Genomic DNA, 21,049 nt, shown 5'->3' with positions numbered 1-21,049 from the left:
GGTTATTATGTGTTTCTCGCGGTGTGCATTAATTGTTTCCAGGTTATGCGGTTATGTTTATTTTTCAGTTCATTATAATTCTTATTGTTCTCGGCCTCAAATCGAGAACATTTCGAATTATTGACAAAAGACATTTGAACATGCAGGAATCCGGCACGGGAAAACAGCATCGTCACACTACAGGGTGGAATGAAACTAAAGTGAAACTAAAGATAAAGAGCGAACGACATCGCAGCAGCAGCAGCTCGACTCCTGGTCAGTCTATATTTTTGCAAAGATGGATTTACGCTAATATATTGACATTATAAACTATTGCAAATCTTTATTAGGATTATTTTCCTGATGTTAATCGAATTAGTTTTTTACAATAGACTTGTGATCTGTCAGATACAGTAAAGATGGCGACGGGGCCTTTACCACCGACTGGTAAGATTTTAGTTTAAACCCTAAACTTCAGATGGATGTGAATTTTTGACATAAAGCGGTTATTTGACGTGCAGTTAAGGTTTGGGTAAATCTGCACAAACGCTGTTTCATCTCTGACACATGATAACAAGCATTTGCCTTTTTTTCATATGATGGATTGTAGGTATATCTACAACCCCACGCATTTATTTCCTGTTTTATAAATCAGCAGCCTTTCCAGTTTCAGTGAATGAAATAAAACTTAATCCGCAAATGTTTAAAATATATATACATATAAATTATTTATTCTTTTATTTTTGGATTGCTTAAAATTTCATCATAGCTATGCAATGACCTAAACACAATTGCAGGCATTTTTGCAAATCCGTCTGACCGACTGAACCAATAGTTAATAATATGTAAATCTGACGTTTAGTTCTGGAAATGTAATTATCTGGGGAAAGTCACCTTTGCACCATTTTACTAAATGCGGATGTCTCGCCCGATCAAACAGGAACGATGCTTATTTTCCCAGTCGATAGTATAGCATGAAACATATGACATGGTTTTAAAAGCACATGAGGATATAATTTCTTCACTTCACTTGCACTGAAAATAGTGAAGTTTGGTCATGGGCGTAGGTATGGACTCAGCTTTGGTGGGACACCCCCATAACCCCGCCCCCCGGAATTATTTTGTTGTAAGATACCAGTGATTTAATTGTGATTTAGTATAACTGTATAATCTCAAAAATGCACTCTCAAAAAATAAAAATCTAAACTGTGTATTGCTGAACAACCAAACGTTTTATTAAGATAAATTATTATGTACATTAGTATTTAAACTAACAAAAAATATTCTGCCACAAGGAAACAAATCTAAATAAATAAATATAATGACCTTTTTCTATTATAAACACTATTTATCCTCACGTTTATGTTGACTGCAAGATTCGTACAACTTACTTTTTGAAACGTTGTCCATGTTTAGCATGGGAATCCAACTCTTTAACGGTGTAAAAAACTCAGTATGCATGAATAGCATTTCACCCCAAAAAAACCCGGAATATTAAAATGTTTTACTCTGGCCTTTGTATGTGGCAGAGAGACAGCCCTGGTACCTTACCGTTGGCGTCGTCAACATGCGCGCACACAAACCACCCGCTCACTGCTAGTGCAAGCACAAAAGTAGTCCCGGTGTTCTGTCGATTTGTCCTACGCTGTCAGATTTTCCTACCTCTGTCGATTTGTCCTACGCTGTCAGATTTTCCTACCTCCCACTAAAACAGTGGGTAGTACAATTCCACAACGAAAAATTCTACTGTAAAGTTATGGTTTATTAACGTCTACACCTACCACAACCCTAATCATACCCTTACAGTACTGCAAATACAGTAATTATGTGTTATATTCGCGGTTGTAGCTAGAAGGGATACAGCTACAGGAAACCAACAATAAATATTATTTTCTACCAATTAGATTGCGTTTTTATTAAAGTCTACACCTACCCCAACCCTAAACCTACCCTTACAGTAATGCAGATACATTAAATATCGTTGTTTAGCATGAGACAAAGGACGCGATATTGATGTGCGCGTGCGCAGTACACCCGCGTAGGAAAATCTGACAGGGTAGGATAAAATGTCAGGACACCGGTACGCACCGGTACTCATTCTTTAAGGTTTCTCATATTTGATGGTAACATCATTTGCTATGCATTGCTCATCATGAATTTTTAATTTATTTGTGACAATTTGGTGTAATATTTCAATTACCAATGATTTTATAAAGTGTTTAAAGGGGTGATTAAATGTATTAAGTTTTTATATAGAAGCGGGTAACTAAATAAATTCAGGATTAATAAGGTTTTCAGTAGTGCAGTTCAGAAAACAAATAACAGAAAGTGACGAGGATTTTGGGGCAAGTTCTTTAGAACCTGTATAGTTCCTTCCTTGCAAAAAGTAACCATGGATTTATTGTAGTAAAAATATGTGTTGGCATATTAATAACCGTGTGCTGTAATTATAAAAACACCATAGTTTAACTATAGTTTTTGTAGCAGAACCATGGTAAATTTTCGTAGGGGCTAAGGGGATGTTCAGTATATTTTTGGTGACGTTCAGAGACTGGTGACAATTTGTTACACACACATACATACATACATACATACATACATACATATATATATATAATTTGAATATATAAATCAAGGTACTCCATGACTATCTACATAACCATACTTCGCATTATATTGCCCTGTCATTTTCAAAATCTTTTTTTTTTCAAAAGTAATGCCGAGGTAGCGTCTACAGCCGTTTATTTCTATTCTGTTTGTCGTAATCCAAAACTCTTTGTATTTATACGGGATGTTGTGGAAACGCAAAAATAAATGTAAAAACACGACTTTTATATTCGCTTTTTCATTTATATTAAAACATCTTGGTTATGTATGTAACCATGGTTCCCTGAATAGGGAACTAGATGCTGCGGTGACGTCACCATGTATGGGAACACCTTCGGTGTGACGAATGTCTGAAGCCCTATACCATCCCGCCAATCCTATTGGCCAAATGGCGCATGGCACCACCCTACGCATGCGCACGCATGATATACCTGGGTGCAGCACGCCATTAGACGCTCAGATTTCATGACTGAAGAAGAAGAATGCTATCAAGGTATGGCACGGCCAGGACCGCAGCATCTCGTTCCCTATTCAGGGAACCATGGTTACATACGTAACCGAGATGTTCCCTATCATAGGTCACTTCGATGCTGCGGTGACGTCACCACGTATGGGAACGCTATACCAAAACGCCTGACGTACCTGATAGCTGGGATCCAAGGAAGCATCTGCTCAAGCGGAGAGAACCCGGGAGCCAGGGGCCATCCTCACATCCAGACTGTAGGACTTGATAAAAGTGCTCGGTGATGACCAACCTGCAGCAGCACAGATATCATCCATAGAAGATCCACTGAGAAAAGCTCGAGAAGAAGCCACTGCTCTCGTGGAATGAGCTTTAACTCCTAAGGGCGAAGCGAGTCCGCGCGCCTCATAGGCTAAAGATATTGTCTCCACCAGCCAATGGGACATGCGCTGTTTTGTAACCGCATGGCCCTTACTCTTATGTCCAAAACAGACAAACAGCTGGTCAGACTCACGCCATGGGGCTGTACGATCAACATAAGTCTTTAAAGCTCTCACAGGGCAAAGACTTAGATCTCCTGACCCTGCCTCAGCAGGGGAAAAAGCTTCCAGGACCACTTGCTGAAAGCAGAAGGGGTTAGATGCGACCTTAGGAACATAATTAGGCCTAGGCCGCAGCAGCACCTTTACAGAGCCCGGTGCAAATTCCATGCACGAGGGTGAAACAGAAAGAGCCTGTAAATCCCCAACTCTCTTGAGGGAGGATAAAGCCATAAGAAGAAGTGTCTTCAGTGTCAGGATTTTATCCAGTACAGTCTCCAAGGGCTCAAACGGATGCCCTGATAAACCTTACAACACAATGGATAAATCCCATGAAGGAACTCGCACGGGGCGAGAAACGAGAAACTAGTGGATGATGGCCAAATGAGGCACCGCCTATGTATTCGTGGTAAGCTGAAATGGCTGCCACGTAAACTTTAGAGTGGCTGGTGTTACTCCATCAGAAAAACGGTCCTGAAGGAACTCCAGCACTGAAGCCACTGGGCAGTAAACTGGATCCACATTACGATTTCCACACCAGGCTGTAAACGGTCTCTACTTGAAAGCATAAAGGCGTCTCGTAAAAGCTGCTCTAGAATTCAGTATATTCTCAGTGGTTTCAACAGAAAGACCAGGACATACTAACTCACTCCGCTCAGAGGCCACGCCCACAGTTTCCACAGATATGTCCTCGTGTGCCAAATCAGTCCCTGTGCTTGTGATAATAAATCCTGTCTGAGGGGAAACTCCATGGAGAGCCCGCTAACAGACTGATCAGGTCCGCAAACCACGGCTGTGTGTGCCATCGCGGAGCCACCAGCAGCAGCTGTTCCACTCTGTCCAGCCTTATTAGGATAATACCGCTGGGATCAAATGAATCTGGGAAAAAGCATACAGACTGGTCCTGGGCCAACTGTGAGCTAACGCAGCAAAGCCCAGGGGCGATGGGCAATGGGGAGAAGCATAGTGGGCAATGCGTAGGCCATAAGAGATTCACCGTTTGGGGGTGTAATCTCCATTCCCCTTGTTCCAGAGCCTGTCTGGATAGCATATCCGCTCCGAAGTTCAAATGTACGGGGACATGAACAGCTCGGATCGACAGAAATTTGTTCTGAGACCAAAGAAGAACATGTCTCACCAGCCTGCACAGGGGGCGAGAGTGTAATCCTTCCTGATGATTCAGGTATGGCACAAGCGCTGTGTTGTCTGATCTGAGCAGCACATGACGGCCGATCAGCAGATTCGCGAAATACTGGAGAACCAGAAAAACTGCCAGTAATTCCAACCTGTTTATGTGCAAGCTGCGTTGTGCCGCTGTCCACACTCCGTCGGCTGGGCGCCCTTGACAAACAGCTCCCCAACCGGTCAAAGACGCATTCGTCGTGACGGTCTCTGGGAAAGCACAAATCCCCAGCCGAACCCCGGTAGGAGAAATTCGGTTGGCATCCATAGTTTTAACGACATCACACAACTCTGTGTCACCGAAATCGTCCGATGCGGAAGACAACGGGGTGAAATATTTCGTCTTTTCGCCCATTTTTCCACTGAAAAGGGCGCATGTGAAGTAACCACAGACAAATTACGGGGAATGCCGCTGCCATTAGACCTAAAGTCTGAGGCACAATCTCGCTGTCACTGTGCGACCCGCTTTGAAGCACCGCACGCATGACGCAATCGACTGAGCGCGTGGGAGAGAAAGCTTTGTTGTCATCGCGCGAGAGTCCAATCCTATACCCAGAAAGGTAATCCATTGAGAGGAGATAAAACACTTCTCTGAAATTCGTTTGTAAGCCCAGGCTCTTTAAGTGATTCAGCACAAGAACCCGATGAGAGTGTGCTTGAGTCTGCGATTGCGCTAAAACCTGCCAATCGTCTAAGTGGTTCAAACACGGACGCCCTGGAGCCGCAACGGGGCCAGAGCTGCATCCATGAGAAGTACGGGATCACAATCTTTTTTTTTTTAAATAACGGTGTAAAACCCTGTCTCCATCTGAGAGGGGTGTACATCTTCTATAGCCCCTTTGCTCAGCAGAGTTGACTTCTGTCGCAACACCGCTATTTCCATCGGTTTACCACCGTGGAAAGAATTCAGCGGAAAAGAGGCGGGCCTCTTAAAAACTGAATGGTGTATCCGTGACAAATTGTGCGTAACACCCATTGAGAAATGCCGGGCAAGCGTTCCACACGGCCCGAAACAATACTAGCGGTCTCAAAATTTCCGCTTTCTGCAACGCTGTCATACACATTAAATGTCCGTGCATGGAAAAACCTGCGGCATTCGTGCACAGGCGAAGTGTATGCATAAGAACCATTGCGTCCCGTTGTGTATAATCCTGAAACGTGTCAATGGCAGGAATTAGGCCAACGAATTGAACATCGAATTGAACATCGGCTCTCTGCCGTTTGGTGTTACAGCCAGATCCAATGCTGCTCGAAGCGCTGTTTGCTGCAAGACAGTCAATGTTAGAGCGTAGGGACGGCAGTGAGAGTGTTGGATGTGCATTAGCGGTCCAACAGCACTCTATAGTGGAGGGCACAGTCCCTGGCAAACATGAAGGAAGCTGCGTTTTGTTTTGTATAATCCTGAACCGTATCGACGGCAGGATTTAATCCAACAAGATAAAAATCGGGCCACGCCGCTAGCGAGAACGTGGCAGCTGTGTGAGCCGTCATAAACTGGCCATCTTTGCCAGCCTTTTTGTGCCGTTCCTCAAACTCTGAAGACTGAATTGTGCAGTGTCTGAGGGGGCGCTCAAATAACAGCTCAGTTCAGTGACGTTCGAAGTGCCTGTGCTGCGAGACAGTCAATGTTAGAGCGTGGGGGTTAAGAACGAGAGGCTTCTCATTAAGAACCGCCATAAAGAGAATAAAATTTGCTGAATAGACACGACTCGATACGTCTTCGACGTGGCGACCGCAGAAGTGAACGGTGGGGGTTAGACACGAGGTGACTTAAGAAATAGACTCCAGAGCGTGGATACTTTTTATTTTACCATAGCCGTAGGCTATCACAGAGAGAACATGTAGAGAGGCTGCTAACGAATCTCTCATGAGTGCCTCCCTGTGATAAACCCATTATACGGCTCTTACCTTTCGTTGACTCATCGCGTCTGCGAAAGAGGAGTTAAACAATGCTCGTAGAAACCACTGGAGAACGCGAGATGATTCTTAGGGCACAGATGATTCACTTCCCTGAAGGAATGAAATCTGAGCGAAATGGTGCGCGGCACCCAGGTATATCATGCGTGCGCATGCGTAGGGTGGTGCCATGCGCCATTTGGCCAATAGGATTGGCGGGATGGTATAGGGCTTCAGACATTCGTCACACCGAAGGTGTTCCCATACGTGGTGACGTCACCGCAGCATCGAAGTGACCTATGATAGGGAAGTTTATTCATCTGAGTGTCTACTTCCGCATTCCAATCCTGCTCACAGCGTCATAATTCTCTATACCAATAAGCTGTAAAATCGTCACTCATCTGTACACCAATAAGTTCATCTTAATCATAAACCAATAACCGCCGAGGTGGGCGGGGCGACACGTGTCGCTCCGCCCCAACGTGTCGCCCTGCCCCATCGTCCAGACTGCACTCTGGGCTACTTGCTACTACCTAGCGTCCCCCCCTAAACCTACGCCCAGGAGTTTGGTTCTTGAACAAATCATTCTTTTGAGTCGGTTCTCAGGAAGTAACCGGTCGAGCTGGTTCACAACTAATACTGTGCAAGGCTGAGGCGCGTGTTGGAAATATGCTTTTTTATAACTTATTAATTTACACTTTGTTAAAACTGCAAAAAACATACTGTCGAGTGATGTAAGTAAATTTTACAATAGTTTTTTTGTGCATGCATATTATATTTAAATTTGCTTTCAGTGAAATCAAGGAGTTTATAAGATTGGTATATTCATTCTTTATACTGGGGACTTGTAGAATTTATCCACGCTGGTGCATCAATGTCTGTGATGTGTGCTTTTAGTTATCTTATCCAAGTTGTAGGCTAGTCAGTTTTTTCAGTCAGTCGTATCTGACAAAGGATCCACGAATGAAACTGTGACCACAAACACCATTAACTTAAGTGAATTATATGTTAATAATCAGCAGTATGCTTTCACACAAATAACATTATTTTTTTACGTTTTAACATGTTGACACAAATGACTTAATTAGAGTTTTCATTGATACCACATTTCATTGAGAAAACGTGTAGAGACGTTATTGCTTGATGTCGTCCACAGAGTGGATGACCCTGGTCACTGTACTGTAACTCAGTTTCAGGGTGTTACTGATCTTCTTATATCATAGACCATCTTTCTGGAGAGTAACATTTATAATTTTTAAATCTTCCGAGAGTTTTTATTTTTGCCATGAGGTGCCATGTTGAGCATCCAGTGGTCTGTATGAAAGAATTGTACTCAAAGCACCAAATCTTTAATTATCTAATTGTATGAATTGTATGAAAGGAACTGTATTGCACCAATTACTATTATCTCAGACAGTCGATTTCCACAGTGGATGAGAGAAATGTCAAAGAGCAGTCAATGAACAATCAGTTGTAATTTTAAGTCTTTTACAGTGCAGTTTTTTTTGGTCAGTTGACGCTTAACTTCACTACTCACAACAGTAAAGCTAGAGACTCATGGAAGGGTTAACTGACCAATAATGTCACAAATCATGAAGAATTACATACAGTATTATTCGGGTAGTGCACTGTGGATTTCAACAATAAAATTGCTCACTGTTTTTACTGCAGTTGATAACTGTGTTGATAAACTGCTGTGTCTAGAAACAATTTTAAATCTTTATTTCTAACAGTAATCGTCATCAATAATTATGGAATTATTTTTGTTCATTTAAATGCAACCTGGATGAACAGAAGTGTGTGTGTGTGTGTGTGTGTGTATATATATACATATAATAAAATATATATATATAAAATATATATATATAATATATATAATATATATATATATATATATATATATATATATATATATATATATATATAATAAAAAAGTGTTGTCAGACTTTGTAGTATTTTTCTGTTCTACACAGTCTTACTCCATATTTTCTGATTATTTCAGAGATGTCAGCGATCAGCTCCAGTTCAGATGATGAAGTGATCAGGATTCTTCTGATGGGCAGAAAGGGCTCTGGGAAAAGCTCATCTGGAAACACCATACTGGGAGGAAAAAAGTTGAAACTTAAAAAGCAGGATGCTGAAGTTTGTGATGCTGTAGCAAATGTTGGAGAGAAGCAGGTGTATGTGATTGATTGTCCAGATCTACTGGATCCAGATCTGAGTAAAGAACGGCTGAAGGAGATGAAAGATCAGATGTTCTCTCGATGTTCAGCAGGTCTCAGTTCAGTTCTGTTCACCGTTCCTCTAGAGAAACCACTGGAAAACGAGGAAGAGATCTTGGATTTTATGAAGGGTTTATTTGGTCCTGAAGTTCAGAAGTACATCATGATCTTGTTCACACATGAAGATGAACTGGAGGAACTGGATGAACCACAGACCATTGATGAATATCTGCAATACCATGCTGATCTCCAGCGACTGGTGACTGAATGTGGAGGAAAGTTTCATTGTTTCAATAACAAGAGCAAATCAGATGATCAGGTACAAGAACTACTGCAGAAGATTGAAGGAATGAAGCAAGAAAACAGAGGGAAATTTAGCATGGAACGAATGAAGAGGAGTGAAAGCAAGGATATTGTAACAAATTGTAAGTTTCTGCAGTAATACATAATGTGCTCACCTGTTCATTAAATGTAAAGCACTGATATTTTTGTTGTGCTGTAATTAGTTAAGAGCATCTCCAAGTGCCTTAAATTTAAAAATCTTAAAAGAGAAGAGCAGTAAATATCACACTGTTGTGATGTAGTTTCAGAAGGAAGTTCAGTGGATGAAGATCCAGATGACATTCAGATTCCTGAGAGGAAAAACCATATCAGGCTTGTTTTGTTGGGAAAAACTGGAGCTGGAAAAAGTGCCACTGGAAACACCATCATCGGTAAAAGAGTGTTTAAATCAACCCTCAGCTCAAACTCTGAAACAAAACAGTGTAATTCAGAAACCAGTGAGAGGATGGGTAAAAATATCTCAGTGATCGACACGCCTGGAATTTATGATAATGAACTCAGTAATCAGGAGGTTATTAAAGAATTAGTGAAATGCATTGCGTATGCCTCTCCAGGACCGCACGCTTTTATTATTGTGATTAGAGTGGGTCGATTCACTGAGGAGGAGAAAAATACAATAAAGGAGCTTAAAGAAGTGTTTGGAGAAAAAATAGAAAAATATGCCATGGTCCTCTTCACCCACAAAGATCAGTTAGATCGGGACAAGAAAACCATCGCTGAGTTTCTACAGAAAAGTGATCCAGATCTTAAGAATCTGGTACAGAGCTGTGGAAACAGATTCTTCTGTTTAGACAATAAATCTTCCAGTTACTCACAGATCAAAGATCTTCTGAGTAAAATAGAGATGATGGTGAATGAGAATGGAGGCCACTTTACTAATGACCTGTTTGATGGAACAGAGAAATACATTCGGGAGATTCAGAAACAGAAACTGCGTGAGAAAGTGGAGCATTTCAAACGGAAACAGAAAGGTGGTATTCTAACAGAATGGCAGACAATGTATTGGAGTTTAGCAGAGCAGTCTCGACAGGAAGCACTGCATGTTATGGTAGGTGAAGTGTACATAGAAAGTACAGCCAGACTCATTGGGAAGGTGGTGGTGACTTCTGAGGAGGAAGAGAGCACCATAAAGGAGGCTGAGAGCTTAGGAATCAGTCGTAGAGAGGCAGTTGAACTTGCAGTCAGAACCACAGGGAATCTACTACAACAGAAGCTGTGTAGTATTCAGTGAGAAACCTCAATAATAATCACACACACACAAGATTACCTACAAACTTCTTCAACTGTTTCTTTTTCTGATTAATGATCATTTTACTTGTTGATTTCTGGAAGCCAAGATACCGCTCAATGTCATTGCTGTTTTCAATGTTTTCATAATTTTTTTTTTTTGCTCTATTATTTAGTGTTTGATTATACCTGTATCAAGAGTGAATGTGAATCTGACATGAATATCATATCTGTAAACACTAGTGAAGAAAAGCAGTACAGTAACACTTCTCTCATGCTGACAAACTGTACTGAATATGTATTCCTCATTGCATCATATACTTTCATCTACTTGTCAATATGTTTTAGTACTTTAGTACTAGTACTTTAGTACTAGTATATGTGATTTTGTATCTCTTTTCAATTTGTGTTTGTGTTAATGTGTTTTATTGAGTGTACTGTGTTTTTCCTCCACATTTGTTTTAAAACAACCTGCCAACTCTGAACTGTTTCAAAACAGTTTCATTTGGAAACAGCCTTTTCCTTTTATTTTGCCACTGTCCCAGTTTATTTGGAGTGTGTTGAAGCCATCAAAATCTAAATTAATTTATTTTTATAAATTGCATTTTTTGGTCAGCACAAACATTGGAAATATTTTCTTTGTACTTCTGTCAATTAAATAAAAGTTAAAGAGAACTAACACATCGCAGGTTCTTGATTTTATTGCATTTAACAAAACATCCCAACTTTTCTGTTGTTGTACTCTGAAGTATTTGTAAGCAAACTATGAACTATTGTCACAGAATTAATGAAAAATAGGATTTATATTTATATATAAGATGATTTATATTATTGGTATTAACCACCAAAATTGCCAAATCTATTAAGTCATAAAAAAAGGAAATTCAATATATTAAATAAATAAAAAGTATATTTTCTATAACTACAGGATAAATATTGTTTTTCACTGAAAGCTAATTGAAAACATTCATATGACAGCACTAAAAGGGTGTTCGAGTGTCCCAGTAACAGAAGAACAAACTAAAATCTTTTTTTTATGACCCTGTGGATGTGTACTAAACAGGATTTTTTAAAACAAGTCTCTTTAAATTTGGGGCAATGTCCGCGGGGTTTTAAAAAGTATTAAAAAGTGATAAATCAAAATGGTCAAATTTAAGGCCATTAAAAGTGTTAAATGTGGTCTCAGAGGTATATTTTTTTCCAAATTAGGTATAATGTTTTCCAGACTATCAGGTGTCCTATTCTGATTGAAATTCTATCTGCGTTCGCGTTAGTTCGTTTATATGGGCTTTAGCATATCTGGGCACAGTGGCGTAGCAAGCTTTTCAAAAGTGTGGGGGATGTATGTGATTTGTTTATAAACAATAAAAATGATAAATACATTGACAAAGGGGTACGAAATGCAGGGCTTAAAGTTCTCCGGTGTCGTGCCGGATTTTCGGCTTGCAGCGTTTGGCTGAAAAAAAAAAAAAAAAAACTCAGAAAAGGGGAGAGAAAAAAAACGCCCACACAAAGCTTTTTCTCTGGTGGTATAAATAATGTAACAATTTACTGTTTTTAAACATTAAAATAATATACAATTTTCTTTCATAGTTCTTCAACAGGTATGCAAACAATAGCTGCTGAACAATCTCCCAAATAATAGCAATTAGCATTAAAAAAAACTAAATATAATACCGAAAACACTTGACATGCCAACAAAACGATAACAGAACATCTTCCCAAAAAACCTCGAAAGCATAAACACTCATTCAAAGTACCTTGAAACGGGAGATGTAAATAACCATAACCATAAGTTCCCGCCTCCTCAGCACGAGCTAACCAATAACACCCCAAGAGAGGCGGGACTTAAGGCAGAACAGCCAATCATCAGCCGGTCACACTCAAAGCCGGTGTCCTTTGAGAGGGAGAGGGGAGGAGGCAGCCGCAGCGAGCGCAGACAGACACACAGCGGTCAGAGAAACGGAGGAGAGACTGTAGTAAGGCGTTTGTGCAAAACTGCGGAAAAACTGCAGAAAAAGTGCGGGTGTCGAACCCTCTCACCGGGAAAAGTGTGGGTGTTAAAACCCCCACATCCCCCACGGGTGCGACGCCCCTGTCTGGGCACATAATCAAAGATCTTCCGTCTCCGTCTCAATGTATGTTTGATGCTGACGTCATATTCAGTGGTCGTTCGGCATCATCTCAGAACACTGCGCGCTCAACAGATGTGGCTGGCTTACGTTTTATTTTAGACTTGCTTCAAGGCATATCTTCAACGACTGGACAACCATCGTCGTCTTCATGGACAAATGCAAGTTTTCTAATAGCTGGGTTAACGACCCAGCGTTTAAGGACTGGCTCAGGCCTGTACAGGGAATAACAGGCAGCAGTGTTGTCAAAAGACCCGGTACTTCGGTACCAAGTCGGTACTAACATTTTTTTAAATGTGACGGTACCAGGTTTCTTTAAGGACCGGTAGTACCGAGGTCCCGTTCAAACCCGGTTCTTGACGCATACAGCGCTATGATTTCCGCGAAGCAGAAAACGAGTACGGAATCTCAAAATCCAGTCATGTAAATGAAACTTATATGGACAGTCATGGAATTTGTGAAAGCATAAATTAATCAAATCAAATCTCCATATGGACCAGTATCTGTAAATGTTAAGCCGCAAAAGTTGTTTGAAATATGAATCTGTGTTCTGCGCGTCTCTGTGTGAATTAATGAATGGCAGAGACGTGCGGGTTTGTTTACTACATAGACTGAAGCGCATGACGCTTGCATTAATTTCAGCATCTGTTGTCTTCTCCTGTCAAAATAATGGAGTTCATTTAGAATTATTCATATTCATTTTCGAAAAAGCAGAAGACATACCGGTTTCTCCGGTAGTGGGCGGAGCTAATGCGCAAATAGCAATTTCAAAATGACAAATATGCATTCATTAGGCCTAAAATAACATTTTTACATAAGGGCATTGTGCTAGAAATATTATTATTATTTAGTAAAACGTATGTGATACTGCTACCACTGTTGAAAAAAATAAAAAACTTTATTTAAAATAAAATAAATCTCAATATTTCTTCCATGTTTTAATTTTAATAGCAAATCCCCTTTATTTACCAAAAATAAATAAAGAAATTTATCAAATTATAAATAATTTGATAAATTAAAAGACAAATTAAATTGGGTGAAACTTGTTTACTGTTTTTCATAATTATACAACTTGTAGAAAAACTTTAAACACAATTCTAAATAAGTATAAAGAATGGCATTGGTTTTATTTTTAGTGCTAAAAAGTGGATTTTCACTGGTATCGGTACTGAATACTGAAATTTTGGTACCGTGACAACACTAACAGGCAGGCTTATTGTTCGGTGTGTAAAAAAAAAACATCAATGTCAACTGGATGGGAGCTAACGCACTTCGGTCGCATATGCAATCCCCTAAACATAAAAATGGAATGCGTGCTCGGAGAGAGCAGTTAATTCTACCAATCTCAGCTGTCTGCACGGCTGCACTTCCACCACCACTGCCACAAATTTGTGGCGCAGTTTGTGAATCCGCAACAGTTCTTAGAATCCGCAACAGTTCATAGAAGATGCCTGTTTGTATGCATCAACTTGCAATGAATACCAGCCAGTGTGCTGGAACTATCCATTTTCTCCATTAGACATTTTATGGTATTTGTTTTATTTTTATTTACTAAGTGAAATAAATGTGCAATATGCTGTCAACATCAGTCTCTAAATCTATTATTTTTTTGTATGTTATATATGTCAAAATCTGTGTAAATAATAGAAAGGTCGCTGATTAACACTTGCAATTCAGTGTCGTGATGGTTTTAAAAAATATTCTGAAGGTAGTAAAAAAGGTATTAAAAAGTAGTAAATTTAACTTAAGGATTGCTGTATATACCCTGATATCAGATCTCAACATCATTGAAGCTGTAGTATTTTTAGTAGCTGTAGTATGTTTGTGCTCTGTGTATATATGAATAAACACCTCTGTGTATATATTTCATTAAAAAATCATATATGAAATATATTTATTTATAATAATATATACGAAAATAAATATATACATGTAAACGTATATTTTTCCAAATATATTGTATGAGTGTGTATTTATATATAAATAATAAATCTACACAGAACACATATGTATATTATATATACAACAACTTTTATTTTGGATGGGATTTATCGCAATTAAGGTTTGACAGCACTAATTTCATCCAGATTTGATAATTACACTTTCCACCCGATTCGAACGTTATCACTCGATTGAATGGGGCGTTATCAGCAGTTATCAGCCCATAGAAATGGGCCAGGAGGGGCCTCCTGCGCCTACTAGTAGGCTCAGAAGGCCGTGATCATCCATCCAAATGGTTGATCACCCACAAATATACAAGAGAGAGAAGACTCCAGATCCAATCCCAGAATTCCTGCTCACCGGTAATCGGAAGTCTACTGGACGAATGCGGGAACGTTGCGATTTCCTGCTTAATATTTTCAGGTAAGACTATTAAAATTATAAAACTGAGCATTTAAACTGTAATGGAAAACAATACACTCGTATTGCGTGTCATGATTGTTGACATGAGATAACCGTATAGCGAAACGTTATCGCTAACGTTAGGCCATATTACGTTATTAGCCTGTCGTTACGTTAACGTTGCATGCTTTATGTGAGCATTAACGTTGCTGTATTTACTTCTGAAGCTAATGGGAGAATTTAGTTTCTAGTTAAACGCAAAGTTAAACTGTAAACATTTAAAAACTTTTTACACTCTTACAGGCTATTGTGTATGCTCGATAACTCCTCACTGAAGCCAGATCATAGGACTAATATAACCCATATCGACTTGAGAGAAATATTAAACACAAGACGTATTTTAAGGCTGTTTGGAAACCTTGGGATCTTGACTAGAATGTAAAATAAAGTTTTCTACCTCAGTCAAGGTCTTCCCCAGCCCAGCAACAATCAGACCCACCCTTCAGACGCTTCTATTACATCTCAACCGGCTGAACCTGATGATGTGACACCGAGCTGTTCTGAGAGTGCATACAGTAAGGCAAAGAAGAGAGAGCTTCATGCCTGGGATGCAGTCAAGGATGAGATGCTTAAGGTGACGTTTGAATGTTCAGCATCAGTCACTACCCAGTGTGCTGTCTGCCGAGAACATGCTGATTATAGGTGCATTGAGTGCAGCTCCACTGCAGTGTTCTCTGAGGTTTGCCTGAAGAGGATTCACAGAAATTTACTGCATCTTCCTGAAAAGTGGAATGTAAGAACAGTAGCATACAGTCTTACATTGCTATTGCTATACTTGCATACAGACAGCAAACTCACAGTAATGTCAACAGATTCATTCGATACTTCGAATTGTTTTAGCACTATGCAGCATCAACTGTTAGTGTCACAAGTTTGTTGTTTTAAAAACATTAGAGCTATCCATCTTTCTTACAGAATGTTTACTATGAGCCATCCTCCCTGGGGTTATTCTTATATTTACCTGAAGCCCATGGCACCCATGCTGTGTACACAAAGGACATGAAGATCATTGTCAGCACAGGTTTGTCATTTTACCTGATACAAAATCTTAATGTATTTAATTTTATTGACAGGTTAAGGAATTCAATCCTATTACATGTGGAGTAATGATTTCCTTTAAGGAATTAATCAAATTTGTGATGCAATAAAAAAAAAAAAGTCATGATAGTTATAGTTTATATACTATCATGATAGGTAAAAATGTATAGCCTGAATCCACTGTAAGTCGCTTTGGATAAAAGCGTCTGCTAAATGCATACATTTAATTTAATTTATACTGATATGGTAGTCTCTATAGTACTTCTAGGTTATGTTTTTATGTTATTTTCCTCTTTATATTTGGCAGGACGGCTCTGCACTGTTACAGTCACCATGTGTGCGTGTGAACCAGAAACCTGTACTCTGCTGAGATATGGGCTCCGGCCAGCAACAGCCACAAGCCCCAGACAGACAGCCTTCTCCATCCCTCTGCTAGAGCTTTCTGTTTCTCTATCACTGGAGGGTCAGGTTTCTGTTGAGGGATTTTCGCAACACCCCATATCCCATTTTTTTAGTTATCACCACTTCCGACAAAGAAGTTTGGTTGATATTTGCCCACAATTAAATGATGGAACAATATGCCCAGCATGTCCAAAGGTTGGTTATAATTCCAGCGTGGTTCTTGTTTGATTAAATTAATGGCATAGAAATAAAATCTGAATTAATATCAAACTTAAAAGTTAATTTGTGTATGTAGTATTGTAATAGAATAGTAATAGTATAAATGTATAAACCTGGTGCGGGTACAAAACCAGTGTTACTGTAAGTGTTTGTTTTCCAGGCGGTTGGAGATATGATTGTCACATTGGATGCCAACTTTGGCCTTGTGAGGAATCAAAGCTCTGGGACAAGTGCGGTTGATCCATTACACAGAACCCACGTGTTTGTTGATGAAAAGGATGTAGAGGAATACCTGCTATCACATCTTGACAGCTCAAAGCCTCGAGGTGAAAACTTGTGAAAAAAGATCACTATTCCTCTCATAAATCTATGTTTTCCTTAAATCTTTAGGACTGCAGTAAGCTGCTCTCATTCAAGGTATTATAATATTATATAATATAATTACTTCACTGCGTTACTTGTGCAGACATGTTGTTTTACTAGGTCTGATCTATTTTAAAGCTTAGGCACTGTATTTAAGCATACATATACACCACTAGTCTGTCTGTATGAGTACAAAATTAAAAAATAAACTGTCTATAATTGTTACTGTACAAGCACAGTAAAATATTTATATAAAAAATATTGTACTACTGTTATTTTGCATAGAATACATTGTTCAACAATATTTTTGCACACTCATCCAACTGCATTTATTACCACTGTTCTCACGTTCCTGCTCTTCATAATGTTAATATAATCCTTCATTGCTCTGTTCATAATGTACATACAATCCCTACATTGCATTCATATTTATATTCTGTATATACTCTGATCAATATTGTATATAGCAACTCCACTGTACATTCTGTATATCATAGCTTTACTTACTCAGCACTTTTATGTATATAAAACACTTTATTCTTGCACTTCTTGTGAGATGCTAACTGCATTTCATTAGCTCTGTACTTGTACCCTGCATAATGACAATAAAGTTGAATCTAATCTAATCTAAAAAAAAAAATGTGTTTACCATAATGTAATATGTTATTTACTGTAATGTACAAATGTGTGGGAGGTGTTTTGTTTTTTGTGAGCTCACCATCAAAATCCCCTTCCACTGAGTTGAAATGAAAATAAATTATTGGATCTTGAATCCTCTGAAGCAACTATGAGTTTGTAAAAACATAAAATAAAAGGGAACATAGAGGTTTATTGACTCTACGAGTTACAGCCATGTTTTCAGCCATGGTGCTCTGCACTTATTCACAGCACATTTAAAGTCAATGAAAAGTAATTTACTTAATAAATAACATACAATGGATTTACAGTCATAATCCGTATGTGACAGTGTGCCACATTCAGTATGTTCCTACATAACTGTTATTGGCTTGAAATTCTCCAGATCCAAGCCTATGTAATTTAACACATTTTTTCTCTTCTTCCCATTGGCTGTTTTCGTTTTATTTTCACTTTCTTCTTTCATTGAATGTATATTACATTTAGTTTGTTCGTTGTTTGTTGCCATGGTTGTTACGTTGCTATCGCTGAAACCACGTGGCTTGCATAACGTACTTCCGTCCAAAAGTATTTTATTCACAAGACACTTTTTTTAAAATGATGAATTCAACATTTGTCCACGAAAAAACAACAACAAACAGATAACTCAACAATAAGATATGTTAATATAACTTTTGCACATTTCTCCTTCGATTCAGAGAAATACATTTTTGGTAGCAGAAGGTTACGGAAGTGCATTGTGTTGTGGGCGGGGTTTGCGCGTTCTACATTTCGGCTAAAAAGTCTTAAATAAACAAATATATTTAGATTTTCTTAACGTAAATCATCTAGATGCAGCGTAATTAATAGATTGGTTGTACTAGATATTTGATATATTCAGTAGATATATCTTTTTACAACCCTAATTTCCAACCCTAATTCGCAAACCAGATACTACAACTGCAGTGCTTGATTTGTATCAAGCTGCACTGAGTAGCTATAGGGAATTGTAGTTTTAAAAAAAATCGTGTATTTCTTAGAATTGGATATTGCAAATAGTGAGTTGAGAGTACAGTGTGGAGTTTAGGCGGATTGTAAACATATCTATGTAAACAGATTTTAAATGTCTAAATTTTAAATGGGTTCAAATGACTTTTAACCCGATTTGACAATATCCAGAGCTGTTGACTATATTTACATCATAAATGAGGACAAGAGCACTCTATAACAGTTAGTCCCATGTGTGTAGCCCTTTTTATTGCTTTATTATAAGCCTTCAAATATGCACCAAGGTGATGTTTCAAAGGTCAGTATTTCAAAACAGGAGCTATGTAGAATCTTCATACTTACATATGTTACTCTCTGGGTCAAGACCTTTCTAACAATGTATGTGGTTTAGCTCTACGACAAAGTTTTAATTTTCTCATTTCACATGCACAAGCCATCTCGGGTGTAGTTTCAGAGAGCTATTTGAAGGCTCAATAGCCATAGCCTATATAAAAAGAAGCTATTTGCTTGTTTGTTTGTTTCTGACTTTGTAAACAGATTTATGAACCCACAACATGACAAATACCCTGTCCACACACACACACACACACACACACACACAGAGAGAGACTCATTTTGCATTTCTGTTTGGTTCCCATGTGGCAAATCTAATTATGGGATGGTTCACCCAAAAATGAAAATTCTGTAATCATTTACTCACCCTCATGTCATTCCAAACCTGTATGAGTTGCTTTCTTATGTTGAACATAAAAAAAGATAATTTGAAGAATGCTGGTAATGGCTGGTAAAAGTTAAAGTTTTTACAAGGTTTCTGAGCAGAAGATCATTAAATGTTTTCTCTGTCCATGTTACCAAAACTCATGTGTCATTTAAAAAGCATGTTTGAAAGCATGTCAATTAATTTCTTTGCATTCATCTAGATGCAATGTAATTAATACTTTGGCTATACTAGATATTTTATTTGTTCAGTAAATATATAATTTTACAACCCTAATTTGCAAACCAGATAAACTAATCAGATTTAAAATGTATAATTATATATATATATATATATATATATATATATATATATATATATATATATATATAATTGAACGACAGCACTTTGAATTAAATGTAGTCTACCCATGGCAGACAACTGCAAACAAAAGTGGAACACACCAGTCCTCCCTCACATAAACTGACAATAAACTTTATTTATCTGAATCCAAGGAGAAACAATTGATATCCTTAACACAGATAAAATGATACCCTCCACATTTTCTCTTAAATGTTTATCATTAAAATAAAAGCGTAACAGTAATTGTGAAGAAAATACTTCAGAGTGGAAGTAAGCAATGCCATAGAAACCATTTAAATTTAAAATAAATAAATTGTAGTGTTCAGCTGTATACCAAAGTTTCTACAAGTACCAGTAACCATCTTTTCAATATATTTTTTTGCCAAGCATCTCCTACTGACAGCAAAACTGTGAAAAATATAAAGTTATGTGAAGCATCTAATCATAACATGAAATCATACTCTGACCCACTGTTGTGAATATTAAGGTGAGGTCCTTGCTAAAACCCAGCCCTACTGAACCAATGATGAAACAGGTGTGTGTGTATATATATATATATATATATATATATAAATAAATAAAAAACCATGTAGACTCAATTCAGTACAATATAACTTTATTGTTCCCCACATAAGTCCTGTATAAAGGAGAACACATTGATGGTGCCAACAAACAACAATAATAAATAAAAATGGGGTGAATGAAAATAACAAAAAGATCACAATTTTCTTCTTACGTGTGAAGTGTGGTCATTACAATAAATTTGCAGCATATGTATGTATTGTGTGTGTGTGTTTGTATGGATGGGTTGGGGGCCGTCAACACAGTAAAAACAACTCAAACAAGTAACAAGATACATCTTCAGGGTGTTAGCATGGTGTCTTGACACTGGCAGTGAACGCACTTGTTCTTTTTAAAGCCACATGCTGTGTGTGACCATGATTGGCACACTGTGCACTGAGACCATGAATGCCACTTCTTTCTTGCATTCTTCTTCTTATCATCAAAATGGACGCGGCAGACACAGCACAAATTGCCTCCATCTACCAAAGAAAAAACACAAATATTTTGAAAGTCAAGCCAGTTAGTTTAAATCATACTCATCACTATATTTAAAGCAACATCTCAAAGGCAGCTTGTTCATTTTTAACTGTTGCCAAAGGAATATGTGGGTATTGTACATCAATTCATCTCAGATCTTTAGGAAAACTCTGGGTTTTTCGTTTCAGAAATGGATGTAAATCAAACCTGAAACAGAGGGGTAACTACATTTTAATTTAACAAATCTCATGACAACTTTTTTCTTCAGCTGCTTCAAGTTTGAGATGGTGGTATGAGTCTTTGACAATTTC

The 21,049-nt window shown here is 38.4% G+C and overlaps 2 protein-coding genes across 5 annotated transcripts in view; both read left to right on the top strand.

Annotated features, from left to right (window-relative positions):
* Positions 1–21,049, top strand: part of LOC113067602 (zinc finger protein 239-like) — a 262,749-nt gene that overhangs the window by 219,475 nt on the left and 22,225 nt on the right. The window lies entirely within an intron of this gene.
* LOC113067380 (GTPase IMAP family member 8-like) lies at positions 15–11,047 on the top strand. Of its 4 annotated transcripts, none has more exons than XM_026239760.1 (4): positions 15–255; positions 388–426; positions 8,669–9,313; positions 9,473–11,047. In XM_026239760.1, exons 1-4 carry the CDS (start codon positions 54–56, stop codon positions 10,459–10,461), a joined length of 1,875 nt encoding a protein of 624 aa, XP_026095545.1. In that variant the 5' UTR covers positions 15–53; the 3' UTR covers positions 10,462–11,047. The 4 variants fall into 4 exon arrangements, with proteins under 4 accessions (XP_026095545.1, XP_026095546.1, XP_026095548.1 ...); XM_026239763.1 differs by having other exon boundaries at positions 180–255; positions 372–426; XM_026239761.1 differs by lacking the exon at positions 388–426 and having other exon boundaries at positions 18–255.

This window comes from Carassius auratus, linkage group LG28B, assembly GCF_003368295.1.
Source record: "Carassius auratus strain Wakin linkage group LG28B, ASM336829v1, whole genome shotgun sequence".
Classification (NCBI taxonomy): domain Eukaryota; kingdom Metazoa; phylum Chordata; class Actinopteri; order Cypriniformes; family Cyprinidae; genus Carassius; species Carassius auratus.
The sequence above is the reverse complement of the archived record's forward strand: the minus strand, read 5'-3'. Positions and strand labels throughout refer to the sequence as shown.

Excerpts from the sequence above, each read along its gene's own strand:
- LOC113067380 (XM_026239760.1), top strand. The coding sequence starts at position 54 with ATGTTTATTTTTCAGTTCATTATAATTCTTATTGTTCTCGGCCTCAAA. Across the intron at positions 256-387 it reads CAGCAGCAGCTCGACTCCTG|ATACAGTAAAGATGGCGACG; the intron begins GTCAGTCTATAT and ends GTGATCTGTCAG. Across the intron at positions 9,314-9,472 it reads CAAGGATATTGTAACAAATT|TTTCAGAAGGAAGTTCAGTG; the intron begins GTAAGTTTCTGC and ends GTTGTGATGTAG.